Consider the following 21,415-nt stretch of genomic DNA (forward strand, 5'->3'; position numbering starts at 1 on the left):
TCTCCGCACAGGAAGCGGGTTCCAGGCCGTTTTAGCCTTCATATCTCCAGTTTTTGCACCGCCATAGAGATGCTTCCCGAACCCTCTCGACGACGAGCGTTCGGCCCTATCGTCCAAAACCGAAGGATCGTCCAATTGAATGACACAAGTCGCGGGATCGCTCAACAGCCCGAATCATTCACGGGCGTGCGGGTTCACTGACTGCACGCCTTCGGGTCTCCGCGCATTGCGCATACCGTGTCCTGTCTCCATGTTGGTGAGAAGCCAGTGAAGCTCACAGAGGGGAGACAGAGAGGGGATCGACAACCAGGCAAGACAAGGACCCCCCCTGTACCCACATGAGTTTGTTGACTTTGAGAAGCACGAGGAATTGGCATGTGAAGATTGGCATCCCACTCTGTCCGTTCGTCTCGTCGACGGTAGTTGTTTGTGAGTGACTGACTTGTCCTGTCGATCTGGTAACATTCGGAACTGAAGCTTTCTTTTTCCACCTGCCCTACTTTTGCTTCAGTTGTTTCTCTCTGTGACGTCGTCTCCAAAAATCACCATTTCTGGCCAGTTCGTTCTTTGTCTTCCCACGCCTTACCTTGTTGGTTGTCTCATCGTTGTGTCAGTGAGCAAAGTACCAGTCGGATATTTTCGGGGTCATTGTCTAGGATTCCTTGTGGTGGTCACGCTCAGCGCCCCAAAATTCGGACGGCCCAATCGAGTACAAAACCGCCGTCAATCTGAATCGCCGTTCCCGTTCCCGTTTCGCTCCTGGGATGTTCAGTCCGTCACACAAGCTCAACGCTTATAACACTTCTACACGTCAATCCGGTTTTCAACACCGTGACCCAAAATGAGCTCCTCGGCAGCAGATCCCTCTGCCGCCAGGCTCAACAGTGATGTCCGCCAACGGCATCCTACCGCATCGGCGGCCAGCGAGAATGTAGAGGACGCTTCGCAGCAGCAGCAGCAGCCAGAGGCCGATACCGCCGCGTCGAGGGTCAAAAAGACATACGGCAAAACTCCAGATGGCACAGGTAAGGAGATACTTTGGCTTCTCGTTTTGCTCTCTACAACATAACGCCTCTCAATGAACTAACACAGCCCCCAAATGTTCAGTCTTCGTCGTCCCCACGACTCATGACATGGTCACCCAGCTCCTCGACCCTCGCGAGCCCAAGAACCTCTCAGATGTCGCCGTGCTCGCCATCATTGCTCTACACTTCCTCGCCGCCTACTACCTGCCTTGGGGCGTCAAGAGGCCTCTCTTTGCCGCCATCTTCATGTTCTGGAGATTGGCTTACAACGTCGGCATTGGTTACCTGTTGACTATCCAGTCCAAGTACAAGCTCCTAGTGACTTGGGCCAAGAGGTGGAAGCTGTTCGAGAACCCTGCGACTGGCAAGAACCCGCGCCCATGGCTCTACAATCTGCTCAAGAAGGAACTCGAGACCAAGATCCCCCAGGATTACAAGTTTGAAGAGGCCCCGATCGAGTACAACACCTGGCTCACCTTCCGCCGCGTTGTCGACTTGATTCTCATGTGCGACTTCATCTCCTACTGCCTGTTCGCTATCGTCTGCGCTCACAAGCCGGATGGAGAGGGTTTCTTCATGGGCTTTTCCCGTTGGGCTGCTGGAATCACGCTGGTTGGCTTCAATCTGTGGGTCAAGCTGGATGCTCATCGTGTTGTCAAGGACTATGCTTGGTACTGGGGTGGTAAGTTGAAATACCTTTGCCGAATCTCTCGGCTTCGTTGGACAATCGGAACTGACCATATTAGACTTCTTCTACCTCATTGAGCAGGAACTTACCTTCGACGGTGTCTTCGAGCTGGCTCCTCACCCCATGTACTCCATCGGATACGCTGGGTACTATGGTATCTCCATGATGGCCGCGAGCTACGACGTCCTGTTTATCTCCATCATCGCCCATGCCGCCCAGTTCGCCTTCTTGGTTTTCGTCGAGAACCCTCACATCGAGAAGACCTATAACCCGCCTCAGCCCCGTGTGAGGTCGGAGTCGGAGGCTGGTAGCCAGTCACAGGAGGTTGCTTCCGAGTACACTGTTCCTTCTACGGCCGGAAGACACGACAACACCCCACTGCCCGTCCACAACCTGATCGGTCTCAAGAACCTCGATTTCTTCCGTATCACGGACGTTGCCGTCGTGCTCCTTTCTGCTTACCTCGCCGTCGTCACTATGGTCACCCCCAACACCCGCTTTTACCAGGCTCTTTTCGTGTTGCACGCTTTGGCTTGGCGTTTGTGGTACTCGTTCGGTTTGGGAGTGATTTTGACCATGCAGTCTGAGGAGAAGATGTTCACTAGGCACTTTTTAAAGTACGGCGAGAGCGTGGGCGAGGCCTGGCGCCAGTGGAAGGGCATTTACCATCTGAGCAACTGCCTCTGCCACGCTTCCTTTATCGCTGCCTGCTACAAGATGTACGAATTTCCCGCCGATTGGACCTACGGCTGGGCGCTTCTCAAGCACGTCGTTGGCCTGGGCTTGATTGCCCTCCAGGTCTGGACCGCTACCAGTATCTACGAGTCGCTAGGCGAATTCGGATGGTTCTATGGCGATTTCTTCTTCGACAGCAAGAGGCAGCTGACTTACACTTCTATATACCGCTTCCTCAACAACCCCGAGCGCGTCTTTGGTACTGCTGGCTTGTGGGGCGCTGCCCTGATCACCTGGTCCCGCGCCATCTTCCTCATGGCTCTTGCCGGCCACTTCCTCACTCTTGCGTTCCTCGCGTATGTTGAGAAGCCTCACATGCAAAAGGTCTATGGCCGCAACCTGCGCGATGATGCCGGCGTCACCAAGTTCATCAAGCGTTCTCTGCCTCCCCCGGTCACTGAGTGGCAGCAGAGTATTGACAAGGTCCTGGATGAGACCAAGCACTTTATCGATGAGTTCGTAGAGGCTGCTCGCTCCAGACTCGCCACTGGATCGTCTACCATTGTCAAGGATACTTCGGCCCTCTTCAACAAGTACCCCGCTCGTCTCACTCTCAGCAAGATTTCAGCCGACCTTGCGGGCTATGATCCCAAGCATTACGGCCTGTCTCTGGCTGGTACACGTGTTGTGGGCACTAACGAAAAGGCCACTGGAAAGGAAAGCCCCAATGCTCGCGTGCTGAAGGATGTCAAGACCCAGGCGTTCGAGTACGGAGCCCCGATTCGTGTCAAGTGGACTGCGCCCGCCAAGCACAGCAAGAAGGACTGGGTCGGTCTTTACATGGTCACGGACAATCGCTCTAGGGAAGTCACCGAGGTTCCGTCTCTTGGCCGTTGGGTACCAACCAACCCCGGCGAGTACGATACCACTACCGACCAGGGCATTCTTGTATGGGACCAGCCCGTCGAGAAGAAGTCCGAGGATACGGATCTTGTCGAGGGTGAGATGATCTTCGAGGGTGACAAGCTTTGGTGGACACAGGGTGTGTTCGAGTTCCGTTACCACCACGGTGGCGGACACCATGTCATGTCCATCTCGGAGCCTTTCGAAATCCAGATTCCCAAGTTCGACGACGAGCACATGGGTGTCGATATCAGCGGAGAAGTTGGTGAGCGCGCCGTCGAGGCGGCTCTCTTGCCCGTCATCCGCAACTGCCTGGACCGCGACCCCGATATTGCGCCCAGCAATGCAGACGAGCGTTTCGGCGGCCATGTCGAAAGAGATGACAAGTATGCCAGGCGTGTCGTATACGCTATCCGGCATATGTTTGGTATTGACTTTGCCCCTGCGGTTGTGCTTGCGGACGGAAATGTCCGTAGGTTGGCTTGGAGGATATGTCACGCGAAGGAAGTTCTGGTATGTAATGGTCATATCTTTCCCCTTTTCAGTTTATCGGGTGCTAACTATTTATGCTCTACAGGCTCCATTCAGCATGTCACATACCAACGGCCGGACAACACCGGTTGATAACAAGTTCTCTGAGTAAAGGAATTCTAATTCCTAAGTGCAGAGACCGGGCACGGCGAAAATGCACCAGTGTCTCAACTGTTCCCTGGTGCTTTGCGTCCTTTAACAACGAGAATCAAGGTCGGAAAGGGCCTTGAGGTATGGAACAGGGGGCATTTGCATGAGAAGGAGGTGGACGGAGTTATGCATTCTAGGATGATCAAGCATTGAATGAGATACCATATCTGCATCTTTAGTTGGCGGACAGATGACAGGCATAAAATAGTAAAATCAAAGAAAGAACAAAATCAGAACTCTGCTCAAACCAATCGGAGACTCTGTGCTACAGTGGGGTGTGATGATCACAACTGCGTTGAACTGACTTCTTATCCCTTTTTACTATTCACATCTCTCAGTTCTATATGTACGTCTATATGCTTATCAACAACAGCCCTTTTGACCCTCTTTTCATGTCGACTTGCGGTGCATAACACCAGCGCCAGCCTGCAACATCAGTCAGTCAGTTATACACATTTCATAACCCCACGAACAGAATAATCACGAGCGAAACATACCTGATGGCTAGGGAAAACCAACGTATCAGCAACAACAACGTTCTCCCGTCTCGTCGCAACAAACACCACAATCTCGGCAATATCATCCGGCGTCAAAGGATCAACACCAGCATAGACCGCGTCGGCCTTGCTCTTATCACCATAAAACCTCACCACGCTGAACTCGGTCTCGACCTGGCCCGGGTCGATCTCCATGACGCGGATGCGCGTGGCGATCAGCTCCTTGCGCAGGGCGTCGGTGAAGCTGCGGACGGCGGCCTTGGTGGCGCAGTAGATGGAACCTCCGGCATACGGCTCGCGGCCGGCGATGGAGCCGATGTTGATGATATCGCCGGAGCCGCCCTCGGTTCCGCGGGCCTTGAAGATGGGCAGGATGGCTTGGGTCATATTGATCAGGCCGGTGACGTTGGTGGCGAACATGACGTTGATGTCTTGTTCGGCGATGGAGGGGGCTTGGGCGACTTTTTTTTTGGGGGGGTGGTTAGTAGCATTTCAGTGAGGTTTTGGAGGTCAAGTAGGGGGGACTGGAAACAAACCTCCTTTCACGAGACCACTACATATTATCATTTTCATTAGCATTTTCCCTTTTTCAATCTCCCGCATCATTATCACCTCACAGGGTCACAAAAACTCACGCATTATTAACCAGCACATTAATATCCTTCCACTCCTCCGGCAAGCCCCCCACAAACCCCCTGACCTCCTCAGGCTGGCTCACGTCCAGCTTGACCGGCAGCACTTGCACGCCCTCGCCGACCTCCTCGCGGATCTCCTTGGCAATCTGCTCCAAGGCATCGACGCGGCGGGCCGTCAGGATCAGCTTGAGGCCGTGGTTGGGCGCGGTCCGCGCAAACTCGAAGGCGGTGCTGCGGCCGATGCCGGACGAGGCGCCCGTGATGACGATGGTCTTGCCGGCGAGGCGCTTGGCTACTGCTGAGGACATTGTTCTTTTGGTTTGGCGAAGAGAAAAGGTGGAGGTGAGGTTGGTATTGTAAGGAGAAGAAGAAGAAAAGGTAGGGGTGGTGAAGCTGCTTAAAGATGTGGAGCTCTGATGACGATGAGTGGTGGTGGTGGTGGTAGTTCTAACTGCCGAGGAGATGGTAGTCAGATATCTAGCTGCGAGTCTTGATGCTGCTGCTGTTGGTGGTGTTCTTATGGAAAACATGAGAATGATGAGACGACGTTCCGAATGACTTCCGAGCTTACCTCCGGGTTCCGGGGCTGGTGTAATGCGACTTGAACTTTCAGATAGCGGATCATGACGAACGGGCAGCTCCGGTTATGTCAAAGACGCTGCCTGCCCCGCATCCCCCGTGGCCCCGGCCGGTAGCTCCCCGGCCCGAGCACCCCCAAGCTACCCCGCATTCACGATGATCGCGCCATATTGGTCAATTCATAGACAATACAATTCCATGGAGACGATGGCAGATCTATCAATCTTGTGATGGGCAAGCAAGCAGACGATTAGAGGTGAGTAATGGAATCCCATGTCCTTGTTTTATGATCGCTAACGTTTACGCTTCTATCAAGTTATTGTGTGCCTTTTTGAACCCTCCTCGCTGTCATGTGTGATCTGTCTTGGACATCAGAAACAAAACTCCAGAGCCCAAAACTCCCCCTGATATCGATATCATGATGCTAACCGATATTCCGAACCAACTCAACTAGCGTCAACCATCGATCATTGAGGCTGATCGGTCCTCGCCTGCTGCTTCTTGCGTCTCTCTGCTTCTCTCCTTTCGGCGAGTTCGGCCTGTCGACCGGCTTCATCTTCTTCCCGCTTCTGCATCATGTACGCGATAGACAATTGTCTCGAGCGGCGAGCACAGAAGGCGCAGATTGTACCAAGTGCCGTAATTGCGCAAGCAACGATCATGGACGTCTCCAGCGCCTTGGTATAATGTTCCAAAGACAAGTCCAAAGACAATGGAATGTCAGAAGTACCCTGTGTTCCAAGCGCGGCGCCTGAGACCGCGATACCAATGCTACCGCCCCATATGCGAAGAAGAGCTACCAGTCCCTGCGCCGTGGCATGTTCGTACACGGGCGACTCGACAATCGAAAGTGTTGTCGACGCCGCAGCATTGAGTCCGAACCCGAGACCAACGAGGCTCACGTACACCGCGTACAGTGTGGTCCCGAACCGATGGGACGATGTTGCGTTGGCTGCCGACAAAGCGGTTCCTAGTGTCATCAACATTCCTCCAGCTGCTATGGTCCAGTGCAACACGTTGCGCTTCTGGCTGAGTCTCGGAGCCACCATGCTACCCAACGCCGAGAACCCAAGCATGGGCAGAAGCATAGCGCTGGCCTCGAGAGCGCTGTACCCGTTGACAACCCTGAACCTCATCGGGAAGACGTACAGCGTCATGAGATAACCAAAGCCCAGGCATGCTGTGCTTACAGCCATCAACACATATACGTGGTTCTTGAGGAGCACCACCGGGATGACTGTAGTCATCCGGTTTCTCAAGTTTGTATTGTCAACGATCACGGTCCAGACCGCGAGGAGGATCAAGCAAAAGAAGCCTGAGGCAAACGGTGCAATAAACAGGTGATCGTTCCACCCGGAACCTGCCCTCACGTTTTGGAAGGCCCAAGTGATCAAAACGGCGGCTCCCGTGCTGTGCGCTCAAAGGGTCAGTGAAGTTCAACCCAGGCTTCTTCATCCCGGGACTGAATCTGGGAGGGACGCTACTTACAGCAGGAGGGACCCTAGTACGTCACTCTGCCACAACGACCTACGTTGATAAGCAGGTAGATACTCTGGATGGGGCCATGCAAACAAGAATACTATCCCAGCTACTATTCCGGAAATACTGTCCCACGGCAACCCATTAGCATCCCACTCTCGAAAAAAGAAAAGGTCAAGTCAGGGCACTCACTTGATCCAAAAGATCCACCGCCAGCTCAAATAATTCGTCAAAACACCACCCAAAATCGGCCCTAGCACACCAGCAAACGCAATAATAACCCCGATAATCGTCCCAATAAACCGCTTCCAACGGGGCGGCGTCACCTCCGTCAGTATGATAATCGCAAGGCTATACAGCCCCGAGCCGCCCACCCCTTGAAATGCGCGACAAATCAACAGTTGTGTAAACGTATTCGCACCCGCACATCCTATCGAGAAGGCAACAAAGAGCACATAGGCCGCGGTGAACGCCCGCTTCCTGCCCACCACGTCCGACACCTTGGCGAACAAGATGGCACACCCGACGAAGGCTAAGGTGTACGCCAGCGCAACCCAGTTCACGGCGTCTAGCTTGTCGAATTCGCGGCCGATTTCGTACAGGCTGGTGGCTACGATGGTGGTGTCTAGCATGGAAAGGAAGAGACCGAAACCGACTCTGAAGGGATCATTGTCAGCGAAGGTCAGGAGGGAGGAACAGAGACTGGCTGGCAACTTACCCTAAGCAGAGAAAGATATATCCCTTGACAGGTAGGTCCTGCGGAGGACGAGGAGGGCCAAGATCGGGTGCGATATCTCCGTCAACGTCGTCGCCGCCGCCGTCGGCTTGAGCAGGAGCAAAGTTTTCTCGCCGCTGCCGATTCTTGGTATTAGATATGCAAAATGACGCCAGAAAACGAAGTACTAGAGTCCCAGCGAAGCCTCTGACCTCGATGTTGATGGCGGTGCCATCATCGGCCTTGGGTGGTTCCTGGACCTGCTGCTGCTGATTGCCTCCGGCACGGGTCTGTTGCGGGTTGATATTCTCGAGTTCGATAGCAATGGGGTCTTCCGCCGCGTTGGGGTTCAGTTGAGGAGGAGGTTGGGGAAGATTCTCGACATAGTCCTTAACGATTTCTAAATTGCTCTCACCCGAATCGCTGCCGTCCCGAGGGGTCTTCTGTAGCTGAGCCCCGGAAGCCTGTTGCGGGTTGATATTCTCGAGTTCGATAGCATTGGGGTCTTCCACGTAGGGAAGCAGTTGAGGAGGGGGTTGTTGAGAAGTCGACTTTTGTTGATCATTCCTCGATGGGCTGTTCGGACCGAACCAGTAGTCCTCAACGATGTGTAAACTGCTCTCACTCGAATCGCTGCCGTCCCGAGGGGTCGTCTGTTGCTGAGCCCCGGCATTCTGCTGAGGTTCTGTGGAGGCCGATGGTGTCGGTTGTTGCTGGGGCTCCTCCCCTTGAGCTTCTTGACGCCAGATCCGTTGGTTAAACATGGTGAAGTAGTCTGGAATAACCATCAATAAGGGATGATGAGATAAGTAGTCTGAGAGATAAACAACGAGCGAGTGTCTGTTGGATAACCATATGAAGCCGTATTCAAACTGGGGGTCTTTGGGCGAAGTAAGTGGAAGAGTTCAAAAGGTCGAAGGGGACGGATTCATAACCAAAACTTCTGAGGGCCTAATGGTTCCAAAACAAGAAGCAAGAAGCAGGAACGAACGCCGGGTTTTGTTGTTGTCAAGTCATGGTCGACTTTTGGGAAGTTTTCTGGGAAGTCGTGATCTAATCGAGCACCACTTCTTTGCCCGGCGGCGAAGGGGGTCAACTAAGTAACCTGTGCGTACTTCCCAGCAGGTAGGTGCGAGCTTCGACGATCCAGATTATCGGTTTCGTCGGTCTGGGAAGGGGGAATACCGGTCATTATAGAAAGGGCCAGCCATCTGAACAGTATGTCTTGAACGAATGCGATGAATGCGAATTCTCGCCTCTTCAAACGCCCCCCTCTCTCCTATTCCCGTTGCCATCTCACTTCATATGCCACCCTAACCAAGGCCGCGGTCCGTAGGTTCGCTAACAGAGTCCGCAAGTAGACTAGTCAAAACGGTTAGAAAACAAACAAACTGACAGGACAAACAGTGCCAACAGAACTAAGACGATGCGGCGGCCGGTTCTTCCTCTTGCGGACTTCCAGACTCGCACACTCGCTTCTGATTTGCCTCTTAGGCGGAAGAAACAAAAAAGTAAGAACGAGGCGCAGATATAATAGACTGAAGAGCAAAAGCACCTTCCTGTTATATACAATTTTTAACGAGAAAGAAAGGTCGGTATGGCACACCATGCACATGATCGCTGTCAGCATGGCTATAGTGTCAGACGGACATGACAGACCTTAAGTCGCAAGAACAACCAACTCTCCAATGACATGGGCGGAAGAAGCGAGGAATATCTTACCAACGAGCTAGCACAACAGCAAAGCGACCAACCAACCCAACCTCTCGTGTTGAGTTGACCAAATGCGGCAACGACTACAGTTGGCAACCGTTGCTTTTGGTTGCAGATGTTGGGGAGGGTCGTACGACAGCTGAGACGAAAAAGAAGAAGCTTCGAGGCTTTGCTTAGGGAAGGTCAACATCACCGGCCAACGACAAAACTGTGCCGTAGCTTCCTTACTTAGCACAACCCACGACGGTCCATGGCCGAATCGGCTGCTTTCGCCTTCGCTTTCGGTAAACAGCAATTGTAGAACCAATGATGGAAAGACCCCAACGGCGATAGCAGCGCCTCAATTCTTTCTACCGGCCTAGTTCCGGCAAGTCTTCAGTTCTGGCGTAAAAGGTGGAATGCCATTGGTTGGTGTGGGTTTGGATGTAGTTTTCTCGGATAAGGCAAGTCTGAAGGAAGTACCTTTCTCCTTTCTGATGAAAGTGATGAGATAATTTTAGCTTGTTTGGTCCAGCCGTGGTCTGTCTCAAATCTCGATGTGCTGCATCGGAAGCCATCCGGAGTCGGGACGGGCCGAGGTTGAGACTCGGGTCAAAAACAGTCATTAAGGGTTGTCGGACACTTTCGGCCAACATTGACTTGTGCTTATCCTAGACTTGTCGGAGCATCATCGCCATCTTATCTATAGATATCTCATCATCCCTAGACCAGATCTTGGGAGTGAAGGACGTCGACAAATCTTATTTATGCTCGGACTCCCTTGCTTCTAAATATTCAAAGCACTTAACGATGAGTATCAAATTCCTGTTGCCACGAGAATGTTGGTGCCGAGACGGTTGCCAAGCATGTTGGATGTGTCTTCCGCCTCCTTCTTAACCATCGTGCTCTGTGCTAACCTGGCTAGGCCTGTCAGACAACCGATTCAGACCGATGCTTTGATGGAATCAAACGGACACGTAGGGACGATCAGTCTTGGTGTCCACAAAAACTAAAGTCTTGCAAGATTCGATGAGGGTAACGGAGCTCAAATGAGTTATCTTTTACGTTCTGCTCGTCTCAAACGGACACTCAGATTAATACTCGAGGTAGAACTACAAGTACTTCCGAGGCGAAGTGATTGTCTGTATTCAATCTCTCAGCAAATCCAACACATGGAGGCGGATTAACCTAAACATGCTGGAGTCTAGTGGGTCGTCAGGGATCTCAAAACGTCTAGATTTAATCTGATACCTTCGTACTCAAGCGATCTTGTGACGGTTGGGGCCGTTCAAGGTTCTTTCACGTGCACAGAGCCCATTCACGAACGGCTTCCATTCACAGGAGGTCCATGTTCTGGATCTGGAACCTTCAGAGTTCGTGGGTACAAACCCCCATCCTCCTCCTCGCGCCTTCCATTTTGGTGTTTCCTTCCTTCTTCAACTTGGTGTTTTCAGTCCAAGACAACCACAGTCCTGCAGTCATTCTGTCAGTTGCACTTGCTTTGGTACGGTCGTAAAAATACCATCTAATGTCTCCAGGTTCAAGTGGTTTGCACATTTCGTCCGATGCTGTTTACATTTCGAACCTGCAAACGCTTGTTGAACCTTTGCGTCCTTGGGATCGAACGGGGGCGAATTTCGATAACCCATTCACTTGTCGATTTCAGGAAGTATAACTGAAGTGTTCTCAACTCTCGCTGCTCCACTCTTCTCTCCCTCTTCCTCTTTTCATTTCACGATATCCGAACCCGCCACTCGAACCACCGACACTTCCCAATTACAACACCGCTACGATTCCGGCCAAAATAATAACGCTTCCACTTCTGGCCAGGTCACACTTTCAGACTTGCGCGCGAAGCTTGCCGCCGTTGAAGCCGGAATCAACAGATACTATGCCAAGTTGGAGAAGATTCCTTACGAGTGTCAGCCGGATCTTATCATCTGGCATTACGTTAGGTCCATGACTCAGAACCTCAAGAGCAAGCTCAGTACTTTCACCGTGGAGGAGCACGACGGGTACGCTCAAGTGGCTGCTGTCCTAGATACTATCTTCCCCGACCTCAAGAGGTTGGAGGATAACTGGAAGATGCACGCGCCCCCGGAGATGCAGGATTGAGGTATATCGCCCCCTCTGTTTCTCACACATGTTCGCGTCACAGTCTTGAAAGGTAGGTAGCTAACAGAGTTTTACAAGGCCATGCGATCCTCCGTCGGCGATGCGCACCCGTAATAGCTCATGAGAGTCGAAGTGTGATGCTGGTAGCGTGAGCAGACAACTGAGTTGAAAGTGAGAGTGGAATGATGGCAGTGGACAGGCGGGCATCTTCGGGGAGTTGAAATGCAATCACGTTCAAGGACGGAAGGGAAGGAGTGTCACTTCTGGGATCCAAACCTCGTTCGTACTTCTCAGTCTAGGTAAACAACTCCTTCTCGACAGCTGTCAGTCCCACTTGACGACACATTGGGAGAGTGCAGACAGAGAGTCTCGTGGTCACCTCGCTAATTGATCGTGTCAGTCTAGCGCTAGGTGAACTTGTGTCTTGCTTTCCTTGACTAAGGTCTTCAGTGCCAGTTCAAAGTCTTTCTCGTCTCCAGCCAGTTTTTTGTGACTGATCCTTGTATGATCCAAACATTCATCAACCGCTCCTTCTTGTTATCGTCTACACTATTCAATGTAAGTAGTGCAGCATGCACACTTACTTCCCGGGCTCTCTGTGTCGTTGTTTCCTGCAATGTTTTGATGCTGGCAGTTTAAGATTCCGTAAAAGTAATTAGTGGGCTCCATGGAGCTGAAAATGAAGGAACGAAGGAAGCTTTCAACCAGATGTACCTCTGTTAATGACCGCCATGCTTAAGTATGGCAAATCTGATCGCTCTACTAGCCCTTCTAACAGACTTGCTGAGGCGGTACTTGTTGCTGCAGTGTCGCAAGGAACTGGCGCGCAGTTGCTTTGGGTCTAGTAGTCACGATGTATAAGCCCGATCTGAGAGAATAAGGTACCTAGGTAAGGTAAGTTGCAGTGTTTTGATCGGGTTTGAGCGGAGGTAGGTGCTATCCAAATTGTTCCTGGTATTCGCCGACAAATATACCTATCCTTTCAAACGAACACTCGAGCCGCGAATTTTATTTTCCTTCCGTCTGTAACTTTGCAATTACAGTACTCTTACTCCGCTTCAAGTTAGCGGGTCAACTTCTGAAAGGAACTGAGTCTCTCCGAACTCGGGGTTTTCGACCAAGACCATCGGATCGATACACAGAAGCACCGATACCCGGGTGATACTTTGATAGCTTTGGTAGTAGGTTACCACTTATATTTTACTCTCTTTCCCACTTCGCTTGCATGTTATTCGTTGGTTCGATGCGCAGTAATTCTCGTGCCGAATCACACCTCGGTAACACAACATATCTCCTCTCCCTTTTCAGCAATGCAGTGAACTGAAGTCAAGTAACACAAACCTTCAACATCGTCCGTGTCCTCTGTCCCGCACCGTGTCCCGTCCCCCGCGCTGTTGGTGCCGTTGGTGCTGCTGTCCTGCTGGCTAGCGGTTGTCCCGTGTCTCTGGGGCCGGTACTCGGTAGCGAAACGAGTGAGCGAAACGAGCGAGCGAACCACCGTACTGGACATAACCGGATCGGATTCGGTTCCCGTCGGCTGTTAACCGTATGTAGAATATGCGGGGAAAGCGAAGCAGCGAGCCAAATTTAGAAAAAATGAGTGTCCAGTGTCCAGACTACTCTTGCAAATGCCGATATGGACCGTGGGGCGGGTGTGGGGGATCCCCCGGATTCCAGTCCGGAGACTCGGGTTTCCCAGGACGAGCTCCGAGGATACGGTACCGAGAGCGCCCAAATCCCAATAGACGGGCGGTGGGAAGAAAGACAGTTGGGACTTAATAATCCGTCGGGATCAATAGGTGGTGACGTCCGGATGCGGTGGTTGTGGTCTGATTGCGATGACATCGGGATGCCCAACTTTGTAAGCTAAATTTGTAGAACTCCCATAGCGTTGAGCTAGGAGTCAATAGTGGAAGTTCCACTGGACACCTGAGGATAACATGATTATTTCCATGTTGAGGTTCGTTCAATTTACATTTTGCCAATTGCTATACCGATGAATCACTCCACTCGTTCAACCCATAATCTGTGACCAGCTATGCTGCATATCGAAATCTGATAGAGAATGCCTAGTACCCAAGCTCACCAAGCTCCCAAGGTTCTTGAACATCCGGTAACAGACCACAGCCTGGACCATTAACCTGTGTTAAATATCGAATGCACAACGCGTGATGGAGCTGATAGATATTGACATCAACCCAGCGGTAGATACCTGCAGGCATAACTCAAAAGGGAAGCGCTCGAACCCTTATGTTGTCAAGCTGGAGTCTTAGCATTGCCATTAGAATTACTTGAGGGTATCATGATCCAGTTCACTGTCTTTCTTGGCTGGGTCCTGACCGTTAGTTCCGCGGATCGTTGGATTGGTACATAGGTAGGTGAGGGAGGGGGGGACGGTCCCTGAGCGTCGTGTCGTGTCGTGATACCTGTCTGTAAATCTCATGAGGTCTGGACTGATTCCCTACCTAGGGACTCAGCTTGCAGAAGAGAACTGAAAAAGGATTCTGGCTAATTTGCCACTGAGGATGGCCATTCAGCAGCTTCAAAGCTGGGCACAATGTTTGGCAAAAGCCGACGACAGGTGTCACCAAACCAGACAAGGGCCAAGTTCGGATCTTGTGCTACTCCCTGCTGCTTTGCTGTGGTCTGTGGATGGCCCTCCTCTAGGGACAGTCCAAGAGAGAATGGGTCAGGGGAGAGACAAGCTTCACACAAGCTTTGTGGACTCCCCATCAACCAAGCATTTGCCGAGAGGTGGATGTGGCTTGTACTATGTTGGCGATGGCTGGTGATGGGGGGAGCAATGAACCATCCATTGACTAGCCAACTCATGCCAATGAGGGGTGCTGAAGGGAGGGGAAAGGGCGAAAATCCGGGGCCCCGCCGTGATTCCCGTCTTCCCGCCCGTGGGTATCCACAAACTGGCCGGGGCTCAAGTCGGGTGGAACAAAAGTTAGACTTGCTCCTTATGCCGGCGCTATGAAAATAGCCGGTGCCCTGGACCTGGACCTGGCGGGTTTGTAGAGGTATGTGTGTGATGAGTTGTTGCATGTTGCAGCGTCTAGGTCTCAATGTTTCTCTGGCTTGCCATTGAGAGTTGGTGAAGAAGATCGCCAGTGCTGCTCTTTGCCCCAGCTTTCATCTTTGTCCGGGCGCATGCGTCCAGATTCTCTCAAGTGCCCCGGCTGTTGTGGAGGCAGGTGCCGAAATGTCACCCAAGACCGGCACCGTTCGGTAGAGGTAGAGATATGTACCTTGGATCGTGACATGACACGACATGACAAGCTGCAAGGCCGCGTTGAAGCCCTTGAAGCTGCAGTGCAGTGCTTTGCGCGCGCTTGTGTTGTGGAGAACTTTGAAAGGCTAACGACGAGAAAACGGAAGGGGGAAACGGAGGTGTTTTAGTGCAGAACTAAACATCATCCCGGGCCACCACCAACTTCATTTACCAAGGAGCTAAAGCTTTCCCCTGCGTCAAGCCGTCGATGGCTTCAACAACGGTTATCCTGTTGAAAAGAAGGGCACTTTCCCCGCAAAGTCGTCGGCGTTACGGGCCTGTTTGGCGCTGAGGGGAAATACTATGGGGAAATGGAGACCACCGTGAACTTCAAGAACCCGATATATCTTCACATGACACATGACAGATGAGCTCGGTTTCGAGGAGATATTATCATGAGCGATCATGAGGAGGAGGAGGGAGGGCACCAGCTTCACACACCACTACTGACCACTCAAACCACTCGGAATCATTCCGCTTTTCGTCCCTTTGTGCATCTGTTTCCCCAGGTTTTGTGTGTCTGTCGGGCCAGAACTTTGCCTTTCGCTTAGTTCCTTTACCCCGCATCCCCCAAAACTTTGTCGAGTCTGGTTGACACTGGCAGAGGAAAAGTGAGAGCTGAGTCGGACTCTTGAAAGTCAAAAAATTGGGGTTTCGTTGTTTTGTTAGTGCAGTGAGTGTAGAACTCCACCGGATCCCCCTCCAACACCCGGCCCGGGCGCGACGGGCCGTGAATCCAGATTGGTATGGAGCCAAGTTCGGACAGCCCATCTCTTCTTACGGCCAATCAAATTGCAGGGTTTTGACTTCATTTCTCTGCTTCGGGAAGGGTTCGTTGTCTTGCAGTGCTTTTCTCAGAGGTACGATCGATCTCCCGCCGCCGCCACACTTGATCACACTGTTTAGTCCAGGTCTTTCCGAAAGATAAAGAATTCAATGATCTCTGTGCCTCCATCAACTACCTACTAAGTTGTGGTGTCTACAGTAGCGCCTTCTTCATTCCTTCTCCACTTTCCATCCCCAGCTTCCCCGGATTTCATGGATGAAGAAATCGTCAACACAAACTAGCGTGGTGTATAACTCGGACTTCTCTCCATTAGTTCACACCTGAACGTTGATCTCTTGACCCCTCGAGCACCTCGAGACTCCCGAACACCACCCCTCCTATGGCCCTATTTCCTTTCCTGGAGTTCTTTGCAGGACCGGAGGGGCGACGGGCTGCCCGTCATGCCCATGACCTTGACCTGGAAGTATGTATACGAAGTATAGGCGCTCAGACAGCTGAGGCAGCCTACGGTACCCGAACCTTGAGGGCCAGCGGTAATAGTTGACGATACCCTACCTTATTTTTTTCCATATCTGTGTCTTGGCGGCGGTACAGTCCTTGGCAGCTTTGGAAATTTCGGCCCTGATATCCATCTCTCACTCCACTCTGTACGACTTGAACTCTGTACAACCTGAACACTCCACTGTGGCACCATGCCATCGACGCCTGTACACTGCACAGGATGGATCGATGGTAATCTATCATTCCCACGTGTTTCTGGAAATTGGACAAAGAGGCGTATTCATTGTGGAAATCCTGGGGTACAGGACTGCGGAGTGCAGAAAACTGGAGTTCGCTTGTCGGTCGGTTCTGCAGGTTCCAGTTCTGTGACCTGTCGGTCGTTTTTCCCCAGATTTTCCGTTGTTCGCTTGGTATCCCGAAGTTCACTGTCCAGTTTATCGACATCATGTGTTTCGTTTTGACTATACGTACCGTCCTTGTGCAAACGTCAAAGTATCCGATCAAGTTGCCAGGGGCAAAAGTTTATGCGACTCGATTTTGGTAAAGTACGAATAAACACACTCAAGCGTACCTGAAGTCCTGAACCCTTGATCGAGCAAGACATTGACATTGACCAACAATGTCAATGCTAAGCAATGCCACACCTAAGGTACCTTCCATCCACTTTTCACTCTCGCCTAAAGTGAAAAGGTGGCGGGGCTATAGTTAGCACTGTCTTGCACCGTACTCGTCGGTTAGGTGGGAACGCTTGCAGCCAGCCAACCGACTCTCATCGTCCCTTTGAGAGTCGAATTTTTCATATATATCTTGCAAGTGGTATATCTTTCAAAAACCTCAACAATCCATATCTCTACCAAAACACAAGCAAAAAAGATAATGAAATATTTAAATTAATAATTTAAATTGCACGTATTTAGCTATATATTTACATTACAATTAAAATATTGTAATATATTTTTATAGTATTAAGAAGCCCGCTTTGGCCTGCTATAAGTGTAACGGCGCTAGCGGACTAGGTCTGGGTATTATATACGAAGTGGCTATTAGAATAAGGTATATAGAGGATTCTAGGTATAGTATAGTCTAGGGGATATAAGCTATTCAATTGGCTATACTAAAACTAATTGTAGGGTAGATTTTAGTACGTATAGGGTTTATCCTATAGGTAAGGGGGATACGAATAAAGGGATTAATTAATAGCGACCCGCCTATAGGTCTTACTATCGCTCGTATAATTAAGGTATTTATTTGGGTTTGTACGCTTATACCTAATTCTCTTCCTCTTTTTTTTTCCCTATTTAAAATCTTCTATTATAGATAGAATTTTACTTTTGCTTTTAATTCCCTTATATTATACCTTTATATTATTTTAAATTAATTTAATAATTACTTAGGAAAGTTAAATCCTAAATGAAATTAGAAAGATTTATTATAAGAATTTAAAGTACTAAATATTTATAATAATAATATAATAGTATTACCCCGTTAAATACGTAATAGCGCTAATAATTATAAAAGTATTGAGTAGATTGAGAATTATAATGATAATTATTATAAGGAAATTTTTAATAATAATAACGATTGTAATAATATTTTTTTGGAGAGGAGGGCGGAAATAGTAACGAAGAAGGAAGTTTTAATTTTCCAAATTCTAACCCTAAATAAGAGGAGAATATAGTTATAAAACTAAAGTTTAAGAAGAAGGTCGCTATTAATAATAAGTGTAAGTTTATTAACTTTATTATTAAAAATAATATGCATAAAGTTATATATTTTAATAAGGAGCGTTTTAATAGTTTTTACACTAATGAGGAACGTTTTCGCAATAAGTTTATAATTTTTTGTAAAAAATCTTTATATTATATATATTGTTAATTAAAATCGTCCGACGAAGTTTTAACCGATATAATAATTAATTATAATAATGATAAAAATTTGGAGCCCGAATTATTCTTCAATTTATATAATTAATATATTATTTAAATAATTGAAGATATTAAAACTTTTAACGCTTATATAATTAAATATAAGGTTAATAACGGTTTAAAGTAGAAAATGAAAGAATTTACTAAATTATTTATTTATAATTCTATTTTTAGTATTTTTTAAATACTATTCCCTTCTTTGAATTTCCCGTTTTCTAATTATTTAATTAAGGAAAAATTCGCCGAATTATATTATAGAAACCCTTAAATGATATTTTAAAAATTTAAATTATTATTTATTATAAATATAGTTTAGAAGGAATAGGTATTAGAGCTTTACCTCTTTGTCTCTTACCTAAATATTAAATTTAAAATTATTTACGATTAGGTTCCTATTTTGGTAAATTAATACGGCGGTACTAGCTTTATTATAGTATAATAATTGAAGGATTTTTTTAATAAGAAGGAGGAAATTATTAAAAGATTAAAAGATTTTATTACCGATTTAAATATTAGTAAGGGAGTAATTAAAAATAAGAATAAAAGAAATATCAAGGAGATAGTGCTCCTTGATATTGAGAAGGATATTAATAAGGTTCTTTTTAAGGTTTTTATTTACTTTTCGATTTTACACTCCGAAACCGACCCTAATAATGAATAACGTTCTAATAATTCTTACTATTATAGTATTAAATAAACCGACTTTATTAAATATTATAATTAGAATAAAGAAAATAATATTCTTTTCGAAGTTTAATACGATTTAATTTAGGATAAATTCGAAATTAATGCCGACTATTACTTAACTGACTATAATAAATTTCTATATATTAAACATTATTTAATTGGTTATATTCATTGAAATTTAATACTGTACTTATACGAAACCTATTTAAATTAAATTAAAATTCATTTTAATTTACTGATTTATTAATAGTATTAATATTATAACTTTAATTAGGAGGAAAATGCGTTCTAAAACTTTATTAAAATAAAATTAAAAGATAATAATAATTTCGATTTTTTTAAGAATAAATTTATTTAAATAGTTAGCGAATATTAATATTTCAAGATTAAATAGAAATATAAATTATTCTAATGCCTCCTAATTAAATATAGGAAATAAATAGGTGCGAAATATTACGATTCCTTTATTTCCTTCGAATTTTACTATATAAATTATTCCGGTTTTAAATAAGTATTAAAAATTATTGCCGACGAAAATAAAATTACTCCTAAATCCAGTAAGAATGATAATTTGGGTAAAAATAATAATAAGGGTTTTAATTTTAATTCCGTTCTTAAACTTATTAATAGAAGAAGCGGAGGCGCCGCTCGTTAAAATAGTAATTATTATAAAAAAACTATTCGATTATTTAATAAGGATAAATATTTCTTTTATAAAGAGAAGGGTTATACGAAATATAATTATTTTAAGAAAGAGCGTTTCGATTACAAATATTATAATTATATTATTATTATTATTAATTATTATTTAATATACAAGAGTACATAAAAGGCTTTAGCCGCCTCGTTTATAATTTTAATTAATAAATAAGGAAATTAATTATTTTAGGTAAATTAAATCTCTTTTCAAGGGAGGTATCAGTTATAAAGTAATAAGAAAAGGATAGATAGAAATATAGAGAAGAATTTAATTTAAGAGAAATTCTATCCGTACTGCTGGAAATCTCTTACTATATTACTATTTAAATTAAATTCTAAAGTATTTTTATCAACGTCGGACTTTATAATACGTAAAGGGGCTTATATTGTTTTATATTTTTTTATTCTATTTAATAATATTAATGCTGTTATTGTGTATTCCCTGTAGTTTCTAGGATCCGGCAAAATATTAACAATATAATGAATTAATTTTGAATTAAGATTTTTTAACCGTAATCGGGAATATGAAAAGGGATAATAATAATAGTAATATAGTAATATGAAACGAAAATTAACGGATTTAATAATATTACTATTGTATTTATATATTTAAGTTTAATTGAATTATATTTGGTTGGATTTTAGATAGCGGTGCGGTAAGAGATTTATAGCGGTACGAATAGAGTTTTTCTAATTTAATACCTTTTTAAGAGGGGAACTTTTATTTATTTAATATATTTTAATTAATAATAAAATATTTTTATTTATATTTAATGCTTTAATTAATATAGGAATAAATGGTTATTTATTTATTAGTATTATTTTCGCTAAAAGATTAAAAAAATAATTATTAGTCGAATTTACAAGTAATTTCCCAGTTCGAGGAATTAGTAATTATTAAAGAAAAATAAATTAGAATATTAAAAAGATTATTAGAATTGCTTTAAAAATTCAAAATTAAATTACGCTATCCGGTTATTTCATTATAATTAATATAGTATACAATATTATTATTAGTTGGAAATAGTTCGACTTTTATAATATTTAGATAAATTATACGAACTGTCGTTTATTTTTCTTTCCGGAATAGAAGTCGGATTCTAATTGATTAAAATATTTGAAAATTTAAAATATTATTCGTAATAAAGTAAACCCTATCTATTAAAATGATGTAATTTATTATAATTTATTAATAATTCGAAAAAACTAAACAATAAATAAACGGGAAAAATAATAAAGGTATAGCCGCCTACTTTACAAATAGTTATACTTTTATTGAACTTATCTTTGCAAATTAATCTTTTTCTTAATTATTATAAAAAGGAATTCGATTTAAAAGTACGAAATTAATATAAATATAAAGCCCATTAATATATAAATTAATATACATATCGTCTTACTTAAATATACGTATTGGACAGAAATTTCTTTATATGTTCCGTTAAGAAAAATAATTGAATTATTTATTTAGTTAATATTTTGGAAATCGATTAATTTATTTAAAATAAACGAATTATTAACGACCCTATTTAAGAATTATTCCTTTATAATAAAAAGGAATTCTATAATAAAACCTTCCGTATAGTTCCCCCCGAATACTATAACGAAATCGAAGTTTTTAATAAATATAATTCGAATATATTACCTGAATATTAATTGTATAATTATAAAATCGAGTTCGATAAAGGCCGCCGATTTAAAGAACTTAATTATAATCCTCTATATAAAATATCCTTTAATAAATTAGAAGCCGTATGTAAATATATTTTAGAAAACCTATTAAAGGGATTTATCGAAGCGAATTTATCCTTATAGGCGGTATTTATATTATTTATTAAGAAGGTTAATAGAAACT

The 21,415-nt window shown here is 45.8% G+C and overlaps 5 protein-coding genes across 5 annotated transcripts; 2 read left to right on the plus strand and 3 right to left on the minus strand.

The window, feature by feature from the left end:
• Positions 1 to 681: 681 nt before the first annotated feature.
• On the plus strand, positions 682 to 4,229 carry B0H65DRAFT_314236 (phosphatidylethanolamine N-methyltransferase). The gene is made up of 4 exons (XM_062823346.1): positions 682 to 1,025; positions 1,108 to 1,707; positions 1,772 to 3,804; positions 3,869 to 4,229. Exons 1-4 carry the CDS (start codon positions 842 to 844, stop codon positions 3,932 to 3,934), a joined length of 2,883 nt encoding a protein of 960 aa, XP_062677631.1. The 5' UTR covers positions 682 to 841; the 3' UTR covers positions 3,935 to 4,229.
• Positions 4,222 to 5,721, minus strand: B0H65DRAFT_478003 (uncharacterized protein). The gene is made up of 4 exons (XM_062827460.1): positions 5,105 to 5,721; positions 5,006 to 5,022; positions 4,470 to 4,930; positions 4,222 to 4,398 (listed from the first exon to the last, which is right to left on the minus strand). The coding sequence occupies exons 1-4, from the start codon at positions 5,632 to 5,634 to the stop codon at positions 4,363 to 4,365; spliced, it is 1,044 nt and encodes a 347-aa protein (XP_062677632.1). The 5' UTR covers positions 5,635 to 5,721; the 3' UTR covers positions 4,222 to 4,362.
• A 95-nt stretch (positions 5,722 to 5,816) lies between these two features.
• Positions 5,817 to 7,809, minus strand: B0H65DRAFT_532794 (major facilitator superfamily domain-containing protein). Its single transcript, XM_062828968.1, has 4 exons — positions 7,355 to 7,809; positions 7,172 to 7,288; positions 6,000 to 7,093; positions 5,817 to 5,939 (listed from the first exon to the last, which is right to left on the minus strand). Exons 1-3 carry the CDS (start codon positions 7,792 to 7,794, stop codon positions 6,151 to 6,153), a joined length of 1,500 nt encoding a protein of 499 aa, XP_062677633.1. The 5' UTR covers positions 7,795 to 7,809; the 3' UTR covers positions 5,817 to 5,939; positions 6,000 to 6,150.
• On the minus strand, positions 7,648 to 9,127 carry B0H65DRAFT_314262 (uncharacterized protein). The gene has a single exon (XM_062823347.1). It carries the CDS (start codon positions 8,663 to 8,665, stop codon positions 7,877 to 7,879), a length of 789 nt encoding a protein of 262 aa, XP_062677634.1. The 5' UTR covers positions 8,666 to 9,127; the 3' UTR covers positions 7,648 to 7,876.
• A 1,970-nt stretch (positions 9,128 to 11,097) lies between these two features.
• Positions 11,098 to 11,684, plus strand: B0H65DRAFT_581767 (uncharacterized protein; the record flags this gene model as incomplete). The annotated part of the gene is made up of 2 exons (XM_062830828.1): positions 11,098 to 11,107; positions 11,236 to 11,684. 2 exons carry the CDS (start codon positions 11,098 to 11,100, stop codon positions 11,682 to 11,684), a joined length of 459 nt encoding a protein of 152 aa, XP_062677635.1.
• Between the last annotated feature and the right edge of the window lie 9,731 nt (positions 11,685 to 21,415).

The sequence above is a fragment of the Neurospora tetraspora genome (assembly GCF_033439725.1).
Source record: "Neurospora tetraspora strain CBS 560.94 chromosome Unknown B0H65scaffold_8, whole genome shotgun sequence".
Taxonomy (NCBI): Eukaryota; Fungi; Ascomycota; class Sordariomycetes; order Sordariales; family Sordariaceae; genus Neurospora; species Neurospora tetraspora.

Coding starts and splice junctions, on each gene's coding strand:
- B0H65DRAFT_314236 (XM_062823346.1), top strand. CDS start 842: ATGAGCTCCTCGGCAGCAGATCCCTCTGCCGCCAGGCTCAACAGTGAT. Junction 1,026..1,107: donor CAAAACTCCAGATGGCACAG/GTAAGGAGATAC, acceptor CCAAATGTTCAG/TCTTCGTCGTCCCCACGACT. Junction 3,805..3,868: donor GTCACGCGAAGGAAGTTCTG/GTATGTAATGGT, acceptor TATGCTCTACAG/GCTCCATTCAGCATGTCACA.
- B0H65DRAFT_478003 (XM_062827460.1), bottom strand. CDS start 5,634: ATGTTTTCCATAAGAACACCACCAACAGCAGCAGCATCAAGACTCGCA. Junction 4,399..4,469: donor TGGTTTTCCCTAGCCATCAG/GTATGTTTCGCT, acceptor CTGATGTTGCAG/GCTGGCGCTGGTGTTATGCA.
- B0H65DRAFT_532794 (XM_062828968.1), bottom strand. CDS start 7,794: ATGCTAGACACCACCATCGTAGCCACCAGCCTGTACGAAATCGGCCGC. Junction 7,289..7,354: donor CGGTGGATCTTTTGGATCAA/GTGAGTGCCCTG, acceptor GCCGTGGGACAG/TATTTCCGGAATAGTAGCTG. Junction 7,094..7,171: donor GTACTAGGGTCCCTCCTGCT/GTAAGTAGCGTC, acceptor TTGAGCGCACAG/CACGGGAGCCGCCGTTTTGA.
- B0H65DRAFT_314262 (XM_062823347.1), bottom strand. CDS start 8,665: ATGGTTATTCCAGACTACTTCACCATGTTTAACCAACGGATCTGGCGT.